This window comes from Thermobia domestica, chromosome 7 (assembly GCF_964235325.1).
Source record: "Thermobia domestica chromosome 7, izTheDome1.hap1.1, whole genome shotgun sequence".
Classification (NCBI taxonomy): domain Eukaryota; kingdom Metazoa; phylum Arthropoda; class Insecta; order Zygentoma; family Lepismatidae; genus Thermobia; species Thermobia domestica.
The window spans coordinates 55454322-55474271 of record NC_137460.1 but is presented as its reverse complement, the minus strand read 5'-3'; the positions used below and the strand labels follow the sequence as shown (position 1 = coordinate 55474271).

Here is a 19950-nt window from a genome sequence, read left to right as displayed (position 1 = left end):
CATTATTATATTTTACCTACTTGAACATCACTGTCGTTTTCTACGTCATCTATTCACACACTGAAAATCAGTTCACTTTCACAAAAGACCCGCAAATTGCAAATAAATAGATGAATAAACATACAACGTTTACAATTTAAGAAAATATTATTATTTAAATATTACAACGAAAATGTTTAATGCAGAACAGAAGCAGCAGCTTTTAATGGGAACAATGTTTGTCAAGTTTTTACAAGGGTTTGACAGATAAATCATACATTTTCACTTTTATTCGCAGGCTGGATGAAACATATGTGTATAACGCGAGTCGCTATTTGTTCATCATTGTTTGATATGAGTTGATTTATACAAGGTGTTAATTTTTACTTTAGCATTGAAAAAGTTTCATATCAAAAATAAAACTTAAAGATAATATAGGAGTACACACTGAGAGCAGTTTTTATATTGATTTATATATATATATATTAGCAGTTTTTAATTTCTTGGTCGAGGAATGCCTTTTAAGTATTAACCAAGATGTCGGTTGCACCGGTAGGTGCTTTGGGCACCCGTCTCTACACACTTACGAAGCATACAAAACGAGTGTATTACTCCGCTGTGCGTAAAGGAGTTTGTATAAAAAGTCACAAATATGTACGCATTGAGTACAGAATAAAATGATACTGTTTTTATTTATTTATACATGAGAAAGAAGAATGATTTTATTTTCAATTATTGTAATATTTGAATTCACTTCCAATTAGAAGTATTCCACAATATCACTTTTATTTTGACGAGACATTGTTCCAAGTTCCGCTTATCATGGCTTGCAAGAAAGAGAAAATCTGTCAGTCACTGCTAATGTTCCTAGGTTCGACAGATTACTAAATAAAACATATTAGTTACTTAAGGTGTCATAACATTATGCCTTCAAAGCTACTCTTCGTCCTGCGCGCTGCATGTACTTTTGACAGGGTTGCCAGTCTTGTTCTTTTATCTTATACAACTTTCGTACTCATATAAAAATAGAAAGCATATGAATCACATTGTTTGCTCTTGAGTCAGACCAACTATCTGTTTAAAGTGGTCTCTTTTGACGTCGCCACCTACTACACTTACATAACATCAGATATCACATGTCCAATTGTTGGGAGTTTTAGATTCTTTTTCAGCACCAATGTTATACATGAAACATGTATTTAACTAACATCTGAACGTACAAGGGAAGATTTACGAAAAGTGAGACCGTTAACCATCTATTCACGAGATCTCTCTAAAACTAGGCTAGCAACAACTACTTAGTGCTAAAATGAAATGTAAGATATATTTAATTATCTATTCCCGATAATGATAATAATAAAGTATTCATTATATGCAACGAAGTAAATCCTTACATATAAAAATTTCTACTAGCATCAACTGCCAGCTGTAAACCTGCCCATAGGCTGAAAGAAATTATAACAAAGTACTAGATCATACTTACTCGATCATACTAGAGGTAGGTATAATATTTCTTGCCATGAAAATATCTCTGACACAAAGAGAGACATGACTTTTCTCTAAAGGCAGGAACGGAATGTAATAATCAATCAGATGACTCTTTATGAGGTCACTGTGATACAACCCACCTGAAATAAAAAGCATGTGTGTAACAGTCTTATCATTAGTGTAGTGATTACAAGTAATGTTATTCTTCTCGTTTTCTACATTTAACGGACTACACAAGACCTAATACCCTCAGAATGAAATGCTGATTTTATCTTACTGAAGTCAGATATGAAGAGTCTATTGTTTCCCCGCTGTCCTGTAGCAAAGAATAGTTACATGTCAGCAAAGAGTTATCTTGTCTTACTGACATTACACAGGTGATACTACACGTTCTTGTGCATTTATAGGCATCATGAAGGTCTCTCGGGGTCTTGAAAAACATTCAGCAATGAAAAAGATAAAAAAATTAGTAGTGAATAAGATATGTCGATGAAATCCTTTCTTCAATATTACAAAGTCTCCTAAACAACTCAGTGTAATTTCACATTATTAAGCTATGATTGACTTCAATAGTCAATAACATTTTAAATACTAATCCATGTTGAAACTGAAAGTGGCATGGGAATAAGAGCGAAGATCAAACATACAAAGACTGTTTCATGTCTATGATTACGATTTCGATTGATAGGTAGCAGGATGTGTAAACATGCCCGAGAAATTGTTCCGAATAGTACGAAAGCGTTGTGTGTTGACTTGCAGGGAGGATGGCTGCTACGTGTATGAGCGGGCAAATGGCTCTGGGAATTAAAACCTTTTGGGAGGGAGTTTGTGACCTTTCTTGACATTGGTTAACTTACAGCAAATAGGTAAGCAATGTGTGTGGGTTCTTCAATATTGTGAATTATAGATATCGGGAGAACCCGGGTATACTCCCGATATTATGCAAAAAAAGTGAGTTCCTTAAAGCGATGTGAGAACCCACAGCCTCCAAGAATATAAGCAAGAGCAGCACAACGTTCCGCCGCAATCTTAAATCGCATAATTGTTCAAGATTTACATCTGATAAATACACATAAGGCTCGAGTGCATTTGCACAGTCCTTCACATATGGAGCGCAAGATGAACAGTTGAAATCTGTACGAACGTCATCTTGCACGGGGCAGGTAGTAGCTTGTAGTGACTGGATGAGGCATCGGTGTATCTGTAGGAATATGATAAAAAGAGGGCTATCATCTATTGTCCTCATAATTTCAGATGTCCTTTTGATTGCATATGTGAATGTGTGGAAAGTTTTCCACGCGTTTTTATGATTGTTGTTGGTTATTGTATAATGGCAAATTCATGCTACGCAGAATGGACAAAAGACAAAAAACAATGTATCTTATTAGCAGACGAATATTTTCGAGCTACCATGTCGCCATGATATTACATCTTTCTATGGCTGCGGAACATCTCACGTTGTCATTCACTAGGACAACACGTGCAGTGATACAATGAACTCGTTTGAATTTACATAAAGTGGATAGTACATAAAACGGAAATTCATGCAACCTCTTTAACAGACATTCCTGTAAAATTTCCTTATGCATCCACATGGATTTCTGTGGATTCTATCGATTGTCGACAGCAGTTCACACTTGACGGTAGTTGGAAAGTTGGTCAAGAGGATTGGAACAAGACGATCAAACTGTACTCCGACGCAGTCTCTTTTCGTGAAAACTCAGGGCAATAGCTAACGGACAGTTTTACACATCGAACACAATTGCTGTGGCGCACAGTGGTACGAAATGCTTAGAACGTGGCCAAAATTCAAAATCTCTTTCAAAGTGCTCAAAAATGGGTATGCTGCGGTTTTTAACCTCATTGATCACGAACTTGATATCAAAATTTAAAACTTCAAAATGCCGGATCCAATATGGCGTATCAAATTGTAAAAAAGTGGAACAGAGTAACAAAAAATTATATAATAGGGTTTTTCACATCACTGCATACAAATTTGATATCAAAATGGACAAATTGAAAATGATGGATCCAATACGGTGGATCAAATAAATATATTTAAATATGGTGGGTACAATTTAGAATCTTTTGCCAGTGCTCTGTTTCTCAATGTATCGTATTTTCTTCTTGATATTCCCATATCAAAGAAAAGAACTAGCGCTTCATCATTGGTATACATGTCCGTGTGTGAAGACATTGATGTCACAGCTTTCATATACTTCTCTGCTCTCGATGGACTTGAAGATAAAACGTCTTATACAACTTTTGAAGCACTCAATTTTCCAGAAGAGCGAAGAGTCATTTGCGTAGGGTATGCCAATGTATTAACGTCAGTATTATTGCGAATTTCTTCAGTTCTTCTTCGCTTTGAACGTTCGCTTAAAGATAAAAATTCCGAGGAAGGTGTTCGACCTTTTTGTTTCCATGGTGTCTTCGCAGTATTACCAGGTACACAAAACGATAACATAACACTTAGCCATTCACTATTCTTATAAAAAAGTCGGTCATCCTTTCTATTGGCCTTTTAATATTTGTTCCTCATCCTATAAAATAAAGGTGCGATGTCTGTCTTCATATCGTCACATATTTTAATACAACGACCACTCCTCGAAGATAGGCGATTTCCTAAATGTTCAATTATATTTGTAGATCGCTTTTCAAATGGTCTTTCATCAAAACAAATATCTCTTTTCTCGATAATTTGATGGTTTCTATCTTCTGAACCTGCACTTTTTGTAGTACTAAATATTTAATTTTATTTAATTCAATTGATTGTATATATTTCATATGAATTATAAAATAATGGAAACTAAAATATGTATGCATCGACTATCCTTTTCAATGTTCTACTGAAGTATTCTTTCTCTTTCTTTATTTGTTGCCCTTCACTATCTTATTTGTATGTACCTTATAAGCATCATTTTTACTTATTTTATAAGAATTTTAGCTTTGTTTTTTAGTTTTTGTTCAACATTAACAAAATGCTTAAATATTCATTAACTGCAACTTTTTATTCATTTGTAACGTACAAAAAAAGGTGCAGCTAAGTGCAGCTGCTTTTATTACATTCTTGTAGTAAATCGATCATAGAATACGCGCCAATACAAGATTTAGCGGAATGGAGCGTCATATATAACTTTTGAGTTCAGTTTTTAATCCACTTTGTAAGATTTCAACAATCTTTTGAAATAAACAATAATAAAAATAAATGTATAATAAATAATGTATTATAAATAATATATTACTTGTATGTTAAAATACTTTACATACTTCCCGAAACAACGTCCATTTTGATTTAAATAGATCCGAAAAGTATATAATGAACTATTTCATATGAAACTCGAGCTATATTTTTTGCGCGTATCAGCTGTTACGAGACGCACAATTGTAGGTTCACTTAGACTTCCAATACTGGCTCTGGTATAAATGGCGGACCGTTTCCATAAGTGGAATTTAGGAGACCAACTGTTACTGTAGCCAACCTGATACTTAAAAATAACCAAATAGGAACTTTCATTTTAGGCATTTCGTACCACTATGTGGCGTCGCGGTATTTCTTAAGCTGGATAAAATGCCAAATTCGTTACAATAAATCTGAAACCACCTTCTATATCACTGGGACCCTCAACCCACTTCAAAAAGCATTTGTCTCTATCCCTTACGTTTTACTTTGATACCTGTCATTAGACAAACGGATGAACATCGTCGTTCTATACGATTTCCATACTTATGCATAGCATAATAGGAAATATAAAAAATAGACATATTAATTTCATTCAAACATCCTTTATTTCGTCCACAATAGGATCTCATACAAACATCAAACTTTACGTAAATTGTACGCTTCATTGTGATTTTATATATTGATAACTAAAGATAAGGAAACTTATAAAATCTGCCAAGCAGTTACAATGCTGCGTCAAAAGGCTTGCCAGTCTCTTACTTGCTTTATGCGTCAACGAAACCTGCCTAGCACTCAAAGTAGAGACCACCATGCTGCACCATCTGAAACCATCTTTTAACCATTTTTTTTTTTTTTTTGACCCTATATCGATAGCAGGGCCCGTGGTGGCTCAGTAGTAGACCTCTGGTGCGTGGGGTCCCTGGCTTGATCCCAGCTCGCACGAAGTGAGCTTTGTGGTGGATAAACACCGTGTGCGTGGGTTTTCTCGGGGTATTTCCGTTTCCTCCCATTTTCTTCATTCCACAATTTTATTCATTTCTCATAATCACCTTCTCCTTTAGCCTAGCCGCGTAATTGTGGCACATAAAACTCGAAGATTTCATTTCTTATATCGATACCAGTTCTTGTTTCTCGAGACGAAGAACTGCACTGTAGCTTTCACTTCCTCCTGGTTGCTGAAGTATCACGAGCGCAGGAAATGAGCCATGAATCGGAACAAGTAACGGTGCAAGGTCTGGACTATATGTTGGAATCACTTCAATGTCCTCAAGTTTCTGGAGTTTTCGCTTTCTGTTCACCAATTCAGGGTATCTCTTTTGCACCCAATAGTACACTCCAACTGTTCGGAGCACAGACTGGCTGACAAATCACATAAGGAACGCACAAACTACCACTTTCCATACCGTGCTAGCGAGCCCTTTCAATGTTTCTAATTGCTTCAGACACATGACATACACGCCGAAAATAATGACTGTCTGTCAATACTGTAAAATATGTGACTCATCCTTATATAGAATACACTGTTTATGCAACCACCGGATCTTGTTCCTCGCAAATAGATAATATTCCATTGGTTTGTTTCATAATTATTGGCTGATTCCGGTAAAGCCAATTTGCAGTACAATTTTCATTTGACATATCATCCAAGAAAATCTCTCACGACCCTGAGGTGAAGGGTTCAGTTCGCGTGTACATAGGAATAGTGTGATCATAGCAGAGCACTGTGTGATGTTGCAGAGCAATGTGATATGAGATTTGTGGTACACATGAATTTCAACTTGGACGTAATGTTTGGGAGGTAGACATTGCTAATGATGTGTGGAGTAAAAGCAAGCCAAAATAATTCCGTGAAGTTCTTTTAAGGTTCCGTCTGGTGATGTGGAATCAACTGTATGTCAGGAACTGGTCGTTGAATGACATACAGTTGAAGCAGAAAAGGGAAAAAAGACTTAAGTCAATAATACGTGACCTCCGTTACGAACCTGTCATATTATCAGTCACTTGGCAGCTATAGACAAGGCTAAAAATCTGGATACCCGGGTTCCCCACACACATCACCAACCGGTCGTCTGGAAACATGCATTCCTCTTCAACATCAGATTAGCGCATATCTTTAGAAGGGGAAACTAACGTCACACTGACTCAATAAAGAGGAATCACCGAAACAAGTGTCAAAACCCACCTTGCAGTCACTGATGATGATGATCTGCATGTCGCAGACTACTAAGGTGGTAATGGATTATGAGTTTCTTACCCGGAGCCAAACAATAGTCAGAGAAACGCATTCCAGCCCAGAGCAGGTACTTTTCTGAATAATATGTCCTCCTTCTGGCACTTTTATGTATTTTGTCCTTTATCTGGCACGGCCAATAAGTATAGAAAAAACATACAATAGCAGATAATAATCTAATTCAACAGTAATAATAAATTTTCCCAAACTTTTTCACGTTCTGTGAGTCAATAAAAGTAGAAATACTCAATCTAATTACTGACTGGATTGTATGTAAGTATAGGTGAGATTCAAATTCGAAGAAAAATAAGTGATTCACACAAGAATCGAACTCAGGTCTGTATTACCATGCAAGTGTGTTAACCATTACGCTACCCAGTCCGCTACGAGACTAGACAGACATTTTTTCGTTTTAGTTACAATTATTCACTCAGAATTCACACTCACTGAGGATATAGCGTAAGAAAAGATCGCTGCTTCTTCCATTTCTAAACACAATATATAACATAGTATTTACCGAAAAAGATGTTCAAAGATGACACATATACACATTCATAGATCTCATTAAGTTGACCAGAATGATATAGGTAAGAATCTTCATGCGTAGTTTTTTTTAAAAAAAATCGATTTTTTTGGTAAATTAAAAAAAAAAATATTGTACGACAGCACTGTCACCTATTACGGTGAAACTGATACTGAAGTATATTCTCACTAAGCTTTTCATAATGACACTAGTAAGATGACAATACATAGTATGACATATCTCTCTAATGCTTTCAGATTATATCTTACACATCATGTGTTTCTAACTCTCAACCAACATATAACCTGAAAACTTTAGAGAGAAATGTTGACCTTTCATCGTGAAAGCTTAAAACGATGAATACACAGTATCGTTAAGATATTGACCAAAAAAAAATCTTTAACACTGTCACAAAGACAAAACATTTATCAATCGATCAATCACATCAAGCTAAACAAAATGGGACGCTCGATTCCCAGTGGGATAACCTTGAAATTTGAACACATTACGTTGGCTCAGATTACATTTGAAAGTGTGGATTCATGCCTCATATAGCCAAGGTGCTGAAACGGATACTCAATTCCTATCAGCCAACCAACCAAAGTAAGCTATAGATCCTCAAGTCAGTCTACTTTTTTATTCGTTCAATTTTATTGAATATATAGCTACTGAGGATATGGTGTGAGAAAATAATGACTTTTTCCTCAAGTTTTCAGATATAAGATTATCTTTTTCTACCACTCAACTATCCAGAAAGAACAAAATTATCGATAACTTTGTACGAAGATTTCTAAAGGAATAAAAACACTAATTATGACAAATTTCTAACACTACAGATCTGGTATATATATAAATTTTGTTCATGTATCTAGTATTTAAAGAGTTAGTATCTTTTATATTTAATTCCAGTTGAGTGGCAGCTCTTGAGGGAAGACACGTCGGTAAAAATTAAACTTTTACAGCTTCAAACTAAGGCAAGAGACCTTACCTAATGTAGGAGGTGCTTACTATAAGTGTATGCCGTCTTGTCACAGTTCAATAGCTAATTAGGGTAGATAAATGCAACTATACTTGAATGAACTTAAGACTTTAAAAGCTTAGCTGTGCAAAATTTCTAACTTCTATATTCGTTCGTATATATATATATATATATATATATATATATATATATATATATATATATATATATATATATATATATATATATATATATAATGACAGATTTTACCATAAGAATGAATATTAAATTAAAGAATTTTGTCTACATGCTGTGATGAAGGTGTCGATATTCATTACCAGTTGTAGGATGTTTGTGTGAATATTGTTCTTGCTAACTGTACTATGCGAAAGTGGGTGAAGGAATTTACGGGGCGATCAATTAAAGATCTGCCTAAGGAATTTACGGGGCGATCAACTAAAGATCTGCTTAGGTCCAGAGGCCCTCAAAAAACATTGTTCTGTTGAGGCCCTGGTCATGGACGAGAGAAAGCTAACCGTTGAAGATATCTGTAATCTTAGAGATTCTCTCCTTGCATCGCGAAAAGAATTTTGTCAGGCCACTTGAAGTTGTCAAGATGGTTCGCGTTAGGTCCTTAGAAGGTGGTCTCTCGGATAAGAAGAAGGGGTCTCTCATCTCTTCTGCTCCCAGAACTATCTCCCAGTGACCTAAGTTTTCAGCCAGAAGTGTCCTCAGACGTGACATTTTCCAATGTTTAAAACATACCCCACAAAAGGACTTCACTTGATAGTGAGACACGACAACTGCAATGAGAATTGTGTTGAAAACTCGAAAATTGAAAACTGTAAGAGTTGTGGGAAAACGGAATGGCTTTCGATACTCACCTCGTATTAATTTTTCTATGCAAGAATTACAAATTATGTAAATTTTCTTTCTTTAGTTTGAAGCAATAAACTTTACATTTTTTATTAACTGACTTCCTTCAAGAGTCGCCACTATTTTGGTTTGTAATATCCTCACCTATTTAATACTTTATCGATCACACTTTAACCTAAAAAAAAATTCTAAACTGCACGGACAAACAGTCTTGCTTAACTCGAAATGTGCCAATGATTTAATTCGCCAATTTAGGTGTGATTATTATGAACATTTGTTCTGTGCGTTCAATACACAAGCAAGAATTTCGATTGTAAAATTTACTTTTTAGCAAGCATTTAAGTGTATTCCATCTCGAAATAAATTAGGAAATAAAATGAAGTTACCTTCTTCGTTGTAAGCACTGTGTCGCAATACCTCTTCAAAATGTTCGTAGTTCAACATTTCTCTTGTATAGTTTAATGCGTAAAGCTCTAAGACTTTTTGTGATATCGACTGCTCACCCGAGCGGGACAATATGATAAATATGGATTTTCTGCAAAAACAAGAGAAAAGTTAACACCCAACACACCAAACACATTTTTATGTGCAACTTTCATAACGTTCTGCCGTTGCATATTGACCTTGCTTTTAATCTAGAATGAGGAACGTATTGCTATACTGGCTGAATCACTTTTGTGGTTGCAACTGCACTTAAGAATATGATGTATTTTAATCACGGTTCTACGCGCTTGCATTCAATTTTTGATATTTTGGATCTAGATGAAATGTGGGATAAAAGGCCAAATAAAATGTTAAGAGGAAGAGGTCATTTAATCCACGTTATCAGGTTTGTAAAATCACTATAGAACAAACCTTCTTGAACTCACTTTCCTACATGAATTTTACTATGTGATTTTAAATTAATTGCACTATGACGTATGATTATAAATAAGTTTTTATTCCTCTTGTCGCATTACTAATGTTTTCTCCTTGCACCTATTCTGATTATCAATCACTTGGAGCATGCACATAAATAAGGAGTTATCTTTAAAAATATTTGTTGTATATAGTGATTAAACAAGTTTGAAAGGGCAGCTTTCTCGTTGTAATGTTGTATTTTACCGTTTACCCACATTCTATCACATTTATGTTCTTCTCGAGAGAAGTCCACATCTATGTCTGTAATATCAACATACAATGTAAACCTACTACGGAGGCGTCTCATGCGTTTTAAGTTTCTGAAAAGACAGGCAAAATATTTGGCAATAATCTACTGTACTGATTTTCAATCCTTCATTAAAAATCTGAAACTTTATCCCTTACTTGCTACATGCAGATTGAAAGCTAAGTCAATCTAAGCTAATAATCAAGAACTAAGAACCTTGAGGGAACCTACGTTCGAAAACAAACAGAAAATTATACCACCATTCATTAAAAAGAGTATATACCTACGCAAAACATACTCAGTATTTAGCTCAGCTCCAAATTATTTATTAACTTTATTTCTACCTACTAATGATTACTACCACTTTTGGGGCAAACAGCAATTTGCAACTAAGAAACATACAAACTGTACACTGATAGTTTTCTAAGTATTGGTGTAGCGTGATTAATTTTTGATGTCAGAGATTTGCAACCGTCAGTAGCGTCTATTATTACAGGAAAAGGATATACTATATATCTGTCTTTTATAACGGAATGTGAGAAGTGATTCTTGATAAAAACTATTCTTGAAGACTGTTCCCTGCGTAATGGTTGTCAGCAAGATAAGAGATTTTCTTAACAATATCATTTGTTTGACAACGGAACTTCGTCACGCTCTGGTGAGTCAGTCTGTGTACATTTCTTAAACCTTGTCCTTGCATCAAGTTAGAAGTTGGTTAATGGATCACAGAGTTGAAGAATTGAAGTCATCCCACCTGGGATGACAGCCAAATCCAAAAATCTGCATTTCTTTCTTGACAAAACATACAATTAGAAGACAGTACTGACTTGGCAACACGAATATTACACGATGGCAGAAACTTATTGTGGCGGTTCTAGCGATTTTTTCGAAACATCGTTCTTTTGCATCGATAAATGTTATCGTGTACTTTACCGACTGTGTTAACAATATCGATTCTAAGCCTTAAAATGAACCAGGTCGGTTTACAATCTGATAAATACTGTATATACTATTACGAGACACGAACCAAGAACTGGTTACTTTTATTGGAAGTGGGAACCTGTCATCCATCCATTGTGAGCTGAACAACCATTGCAGTGGAAGTTCATTATCTTCGCCAGCTGTTGAAATTAATCGTTCAATCATCGCCATGATATCAAAATTCTACATCTATTACAGAATTACTTACTGTTTGTTTCAATAAGGAAATCTTTGTATTTGTCAACAATTCATAATAAACTTTGGTAGTAATTTCCTATTACCTTTGCCCTCATATTACTTCCTGAGTCTCATACGTATCATCTTTAAGTTTGTTTTTTGATGAGTTCAGTCATTTCTCAATGGTTTCGAATATTACTGACTCCTCATTGTCATGTCAACATCTAGGTATTGTCCGCAGAGTTCACCTACCTCTTGGTCATCGCTTCTTGCTACCAAAAATATTCATTTAATATCTTATGTTTCATTTCATACTTATTTGTCAAAGCTATCCCATACCTTTAGGGACCTATCGTCCTGTACCCTCTACATACAAGGCGGAGATTTGCTCTATGTAGATTACCTGTAGTATCTTTCGTTGCCTTTGAAATTGAAATCTTTTTCCGTCCCTCCTTCGTACATCATAGGATTCACCCCCTCCCACCACCCACTCTGCAAGCTATTTGTTTCAATGCCTTTTTTTTTTTTAAGTAATTTATTAGGTAGTTTAAATTTGTTTTCTTTGTTGTCTTTACGCAATAACCACAGGGTTCATTTTCCTGTGCTTCAAGAATACGGCACCCCGGCTACGATGTTTCCTCCTTCCAAATAATATCATTTAGATTAAGGTGTCCTTTGTTCATTTACTGAGTACAATCCTACATATTCAGATGAAAAAGAGTCCGTTCTCCGAGACAATTTTGTGTCTCGCAGGTACGATAAGTGGTTCTTGTTGCAATTTTCCTTACTAGAATTTGATTTGGATGAATTAATTGAGTTAGGATTACAAAGACTTATTTTGTCCGTAGTCTAAGGTATTGTTCAGTCTTATTTATCTCTGCGCAATGCGAGCTTTTTTGCATTAACGTCTTCGGAACCAAACTATACTGTTTGTGCCATATTCAGGGCTAATGTGGAACAAATAGAAGTGACTGTCGTTTTGAGCAATTCAGAAAACATTTCAAGTGTAGCCCGGCTATCAAATTTCCGACTTAGTTCAATCGTTCACCACGTTTGATAAGCAAGCTTGTTTTGTGATCTCCAACGAAAAAGTTTTATTGGATTTGGCTGCTTTTGGTGAATTGTTTAGGCAGTGCAATTCTGTTTGCCTAATTTTGTGAAGGGATCATGTTGTCTTTATTAAGTTTGATTTAGGATCGTTGTGTTCATGGTTGTTTAATTTGGGTATATAATTTATTTCTAGTGTTCACTTATTTAAGTGGTTTTAGTTTTATCACGTATAGTTTTGTCATTTAAGTTATTTCATTTAGTTGTCATTATATTAGTTAGATTTTGTTTTTCGTACTACCCTTGTAGAGGAGGAGGAGGAGGAGGAGGAGTAGGAGTAGGAGTAGGAGGAGGAGGAGGAGGAGGAGTAGTAGTAGTAGTAGTAGTAGTAGTAGTAGTAGTAGTAGTAGTAGTAGTAGTAGTAGTAGTAGTAGTAGTAGTAGTAGTAGTAGTAGTAGTAGTAGTAGTAGTAGTAGTAGTAGTAGTAGTAGTAGTAGTAGTAGTAGTAGTAGTAGTAGTAGTAGTAGTAGTAGTAGTAGTAGTAGTAGTAGTAGTAGTAGTAGTAGTAGTAGTAGTAGTAGTAGTAGTAGTAGTAGTAGTAGTAGTAGTAGTAGTAGTAGTAGTAGTATTATTATTATTATTATTATTATTATTATTATTATTATTATTATTATTATTATTATTATTATTATTATTATTATTATTATTATTATTATTATTATTATTATTATTTTGGTGGTGTTATTCCGTTAATTTTTATATTTAATATGTATCATTTAATTTTGGTTGTGAGATTTAACAATTAGTGCTATTCTTGTGTCCGTTTTTATTCAAAGTATATTTCTTATTATTGTTAGGTTTTAACTTTATTGTTTGTAGTTAGTTCAATTGGCTTTTCTCTCAAGGATGAAAGTTTGTTCACTCTTCCTCATGTTGTGATAGATCAGTGACGTACTTTGACTTGTATTTTCAGTTGACGTTGCTCTTGTTATCATTCTTGTAACCTTGAGAATGATAAATCAGCATTTCCGTTCACTGCTTCGAAGTATATGTGGGCTTTTAGACTTCGTTATAATTAACATGCAGATAGTAATATTATGTACTGGAATTATTATTATTATTATTATTCTGGTATATTATTTGGATTACTTCCATTAATTAGTATGCCCCTCCATATGATCTCTTTTAGTCAGAATCTTGTAATCTGATAATTTACGCATTTTCTTTTTGTCATTATTTTTATTTTTATTAGTTTGGTTATACATATATTTCAGTTTTAAGTAAATTGTGGCATAGTTTTTTCGGCACCACTTTTGTTTTGTTTTTCTAAGTTTTTTATTGGATTTTGGAGCCGCCTTTGCTGTTAGAGCAGCCCGCTCATTTTTTGAGTTGATGCCCATTATTTTATTTGGTTATTGTTTAGTTAAGTATACCCTTGTCTGTCTTTTTTTGTGGTTGTTTCATGAATTTTGTTTGGGGGGGAGGGGGATCGCCTTTTAGTCACTTATATCCTCAAGTATTCCCCATTTATGTATGTATTTTTTTTTTTCGCTGCTAGCCTGCTTTATGTGCGCAGGATTGCTGTTGTTCTATGAACCGGGTATGGTTCGAGTTCTGGCGATAGTTATTGTTGTTTTACGCCAAGTTTTCTTTCTAGCAAGCTTCGAGTTGAATTTAGATAGTATTATTATTATTATATGTTTTACAAATAGCTATGAAAAAAATATGAGATTATTTGAGTTATTATGAGGTAAATTATTGCCATTAAACAATTGTCAAAGTTATCCCACACCTTTAGGGACCTCTCGTTAGGAAAACCTCCGTTCTCCTGACCCTCTATAATACACACCAAGAAATTCAAAAGAGGAAATGAAAAACGAATTACTTACCAGAAAATCGTGGAAATACTATCACACCATAATACAAAATGAAATGAAATTTTTAAGTTTTACGTCGCACGATTATGCCGGTTAGGCTAAAGGAGACGGTGATGATGAGAAATGAATGAAATGGTGGAATGAAGAAAGTGGGAGGAAACGGGAGAACCCCGAGAAAACCCACGAGAACAGTGTTTACACACCACACCATAATACAAAAGATAAATTATCAAGATATTTAGCTAATCGCTTAATCTATATATATACAGGGTTTTAATGAACTATATCGACAAACTGTAAGAAGTGATTCATCACACATAAATAAGTCAAAAAGCTCCTATGGACCTGTGGGGAAAAGTGCATAGTTTCAAAGCTAGAACTGTCCAAAATCGCGACAAAGCCAAATTTCAAGAGACCCTATTTAGGATTCGAGAAATCGTGGAGTGGTGGTCCTTATCAGCGTAAAGGAAGTCACGCATACACAATCCAAAAACGCATATTTCATTAATGTTCAATGAGTGTGTAGAGTACTCCCTGCTGGGTGAAATTCCCAGACATCCCATCAACCAAATTTTGAGATAATGCTCTGACTTTATAATTGGTCCAAAGCAGGCAAACGATAAGCCTTGAAAGTAGTAAACACGGAATTCTTTGGCGCGATGTCGGATGATCGTCAACAGCACGGTCTCTCGTACTCGGCAAAAAGCATGCTATGTTTTCTTTGACGCTTATAAGAAAACGTGAAATATACCGTGACGAAATACATCGCATTACACGTTATTCCAAAAACATAAAACATGGAGCTGCCGGTTCTAACACGTCCGAGTTCCCTCCGAAGCAGTGGATGTCGATTGTTGTCAAGGCTTTCTTGTTGTGGTTACTTCCTTTCTACTTTGGACTCTCCTTGAAATCAGAGTATATCTGAAAACTCTATTGAGAGCATAGTCAGAATTATACCCTCTACAGAGTACCTTGTACATCCATTGAAAATTGATATAATATGCATTTTTGGATTGCGTATGCATGACTTCCTTTACACTGATAAGGATCATCATCCATAGTTTCTGGAATTCGAAATAGGGGCTTGTTGAAATTTAGCTTTTTCGCGATTTTGGAGAGTTCTAGCTCTGAAACTGTGCACTTTTCGCAATAGGTCCATATGAACTTTCTCTGTTATTTTGATGTGAGGAATCACCTCTTACAGATTGTCGGTACAGTTCATTATATATATATTATATATTAAATATATAGGATGGTAAGAAACTATTTGAACGAACTTCGGGAGCTAATTCCCGACACCGAAATAAGCAAAAAAAAAAAAAAAGTCCTTTGGAACTTTGGTCAGTGAGGGATACTTTCGGCGATATAAGGTGCCGAAAGCGTGGGAAAATGAACTTCAGAGGGCTGTAATTCTAAAACACCGATAAGTAGAGAGTGCGATTTAGAACATGACACTCGAAGTCATACCTGCTCGATTGAAAAATGTATGCTTCAAACCTCCGCAACTCCGTAGAGATTACTTGCCAGGTTACAGGATATCCCTACGTTCCTTTGGGAAATCCCTCACACACATCTTGTGGAGGTTTGAAGCATACATTTTTCAATTAAGCAGGCATGACTTCGAGTTCATGTTCTAAACCACACTCTCTACGTTGCGTTGTTTTTAAATTACAGCCCTCTGAAGTTAATTTTTCCCACGCTTTCGGCACCTTATATCGCCGAAACTAACCCTCACTGACCAAGGTTGTAGAGGACTTTTTTGTTTGTTTCGGTGTCAGGAATCAGCTCCCGAAGTTTGTTCAAATAGTTCCTTACCACCCTGTTATATATCTATATCTATATCTATATCTTGATAGTATGAAAGAAAATGTATGAAATATGCAAACAAAGTAATTACATGAAAACTATCACATGTCCAATGATAGTCGAATAAATTAGAGTTATGCTTACACTATAATATTATATACTTAATCAAAAGGGAAGTCTTACATATCATATGGTGGTCTGGTTTTGGCTAATATTACCTATATCATGTGCAAATCTGGCAATTGCTGATGCACAGTGAATAGATGATGGCAAACTGATTGAGATACAAATTGCACTAACATTTTTCTACTCCTGGTAGCTGAAATAATCCTCAATATTTCTGATACTTTTCAGAGACCATTTAAGTTTAAATCATATTATGCAGTAAGATATGCACAAGCTTTTAGCTTCAGCATTAGTGGAAATTTTTAACTTATGTAAGTAACATATTTTTACGCTTTTTTTTTTAACCAACTGTTATGTTGGAATTTCACACTCCTATCCGTTCCACATAAATAATTTCACACTCCTATCCGTAGTGCACTTAACACAATAATGAGTATCCAATTCCAGAGTTTATTTTTATGTGGCAGGTATCTGAGAGTATTAATACCTACTTGAAATTCGTCTTGAGCTGTCTTCTACACTCATCAAACAACTATAATTTCAACTACTAGGAATACAAAAAGGTCAGTACAGTTTTAATCTTGTAAAATGTATTTCATATGCTCTATTAGTCAATATGATTCAAACGTATTAATTTCTCATGGCTTTATAGCATGCATAACACACACTGAAAATAACCAATTAACAATTACACTGTTACTTACCTGTAATCTACATTACCAATGTTAGTATGGTAATCTAAAAATGGTTTTATCGCATCAAGAACTTTCTCTGGTATTTTATCCGCTTCATCAAAAATAAAAACAGAGCGTTCACACTGGGACACGTTACCACGGATCCAATCTTGAAGATGAATCTGAAATAGAATAATAATCCATTTCCAAATTGAAGACTACTGATATATTTTTATTGCTTATCAATAAATAAGAAATAAATATATTCTGGTAAAGAAGTACAGGAGATTGCGCGATACATTTCCATGTATGGGATATGGCTTTACACCATTAGTTACTGTTACCTGTTAAGAGTTAACGGATTGATTCCTTCAACAAACTCGGCCAAGGTAATCGCTTTACCTACTTATTGGAAAAAGAAATTCAAAAATTTACTTACATGCATTGGATATAGGCTATCGATAGCCACTGTTATGCATTATGTTAACGGATTGATCCATTAGTGAACTCGACCGATATAATTGCTCAAACTATCTATTGCTAGAAACAGAATTCGAAAATTCAATGACATATATGGATATGGACTATAAATAACCACTGTTAAAGTCGCCGTTATCCGTTAATACGTTAACGGATTACTCCATTAACGACATGATCGAGATAATTGCTCTAGCTATCTGTTGAAAAAGAAACAATTAAAAATTAGCTTACACGTATGGGATATAGGTTATAGATAACCAGCGTTAAAGTCGCCATTATCCGCTAATCCATTAACGGATTTGCTCTATTAACGAATTCGGTTGAGAAAATTGTTCTAGCTATCTATTGCAAAAAATAGCATTGCATTCGTTCACGAGTTATCCTGTGGGATAACGGACGGACAGACGTACTCTAACAACGCAATATTATATGTCTCACTGCGTTATCCCAATAATTGATGGCATATTGGAGGTGTATAAAGTTAAGATTGCGGCCGAACTGGACCGGTAGTAAATTAGGATTCCGAAATCCCGCTTTGAAAAAATTAAAATAAGCTGTACAATATTAAAGTATAATACTCAAGTGTACACTTATTCATAGTTGACACTGTACTAAGTGAATTGAATAAAATCATTTTTAATGAACAGTATTTACAAGAACATCTAATTTCATTCTACTCATGTTCGTCTTTGTTTACGCAAATGTGACTTACAATATTGCGCTATTACAGGGTGTCTACTAAAATTCCAAAATGAAATTTCGTAACTTTTTCGTGACCTTTTCTTTACCAAATCATAAGATTTCCTAATATTTTCAAGAGCGAATTTGGTTGCGAATTAGGCCGAATTTTCATCCATGCTATAGAAACGTACTTTTCTTGCGATTTGGTAGCGTCTAAAGCCGGTCATAGACATTTTTGATGGTGAATTTTGACGTTTTATAGAACAAAATTTTCCGATCTGTACTTACATTTGCACAGTTTAAAAAAAAAAAAAAAAAAAAAAAAAAAGTGACCCATTCGTAACTTTTATGACCGTTTTCTGATTTCGTGACTTTTTCGTGACATTCGTGACTTTCGTGACCGATAGACACCATGTATTAGTACGTCCGTTACTCCACACAATAACTCTTGAACGAAGTTAATTTCTGAATTCTGTTGTTTTCAGTACACAACTAAACCAATTATTTCGGCTGAGTTTGTTGATTGACTCAGCCCGTTAACACCTTCAAGTGTAACGGCAATTTTAACGGTAGTTATTCAAATCCCAGTTTCTTCTATTGAAACAAAAATCGTAGAAATTACAGATATCGCCATTAGATGGCAGCAAACATCCTGCAGCTGTTGACATTTACCGGACGAAATTGAAATTTCTAGTGTGTGATTCTTTTTAGTGTCTACCAGGTTTTATTTATTTCTTATTGGTTTTAGCATAACAATAATAATTTCGTATTGTAACGAACAGCGTGTAATCAAACACAGGAGTGTTCAGTGACGAGAGTTTGAGTAGGCCTACACGCTGTTCGTTACAAAGAAAAAATACACTTTCATTTACAATTTCATAGTTTGAAGTGAACTAATTACTTGAACACGTATATAGTTTACTGACAATTTAGTGTGAGTTATTTTGCAGTAGGACTATTCAAGAATTCAGAACATGTGTGGAAGAAAAAATTCAAAATATATGTAATCAACTTGCTTCTTGGTTTCTCAAGGAAAGATGAACTAGAAAAAAGTACCAAGAAGCTTTACACATGCCGAATTACTATCCTTTGTAACACGAAAACCATAACGGAAGATACGTATATTACTTTATTTTTATATATAAATGAGTGAGTGTTATACAAAAGGAGAAACATATTGAAGTTAATTTATTTCTAATTCTACCACTGAACTTAGATATGAGATAAATTTCACATCCATATTATGAAACTCATTTGTCGGAGATAAACGTTCTTTTAAAGCAATGAAGTTGGGTAACACGCAGTAGCTTAGTAAGGATTAATGTTCGAGTGCTAACAAAACTCTTACATCTATCAAAAATTTCTCCAACAAGTACGAACTGTTTTACATTATCTCTTAGGCTTACGAGGACCCAGCTTCGAGAATTCCCTTGGCTACGCATCTTATATGTACACGTACAGCTTAAGGGCGGACCCAAAGCACATGTACCTCCAACAGGAACCGAATGCAAGGCCACAAGTACTTTCAACAGCAACCTAATGCAAGGCCAAAAGTACTTCCAACAGGAACCGAATGCAAGGCCACAAGTACTTCTAACAGGAACCGAATGCAAGGCCACAAGTAATTCCAACAGCAACCGAATGCAAGGCCAAAAGTACTTCCAACAGGAACCGAATGCAAGGCCACAAGTACTTCCAACAGGAACCGAATGCAAG

General features: G+C 35.0%; 1 protein-coding gene across 1 annotated transcript in view; it reads right to left on the bottom strand.

The window, feature by feature from the left end:
• Window positions 1–19950, bottom strand: part of LOC145690120 (torsin-1A-like) — a 33755-nt gene that overhangs the window by 3978 nt on the left and 9827 nt on the right. Inside the window, exons 3-5 of the mRNA XM_081764702.1 lie at window positions 17104–17255; window positions 9625–9773; window positions 1463–1607 (exon numbers count right to left, since the gene is read on the bottom strand). Of these exons, the coding sequence (XP_081620828.1) occupies window positions 1463–1607; window positions 9625–9773; window positions 17104–17255 (446 nt within the window). The remainder of the gene's footprint in view (window positions 1–1462; window positions 1608–9624; window positions 9774–17103; window positions 17256–19950) is intronic.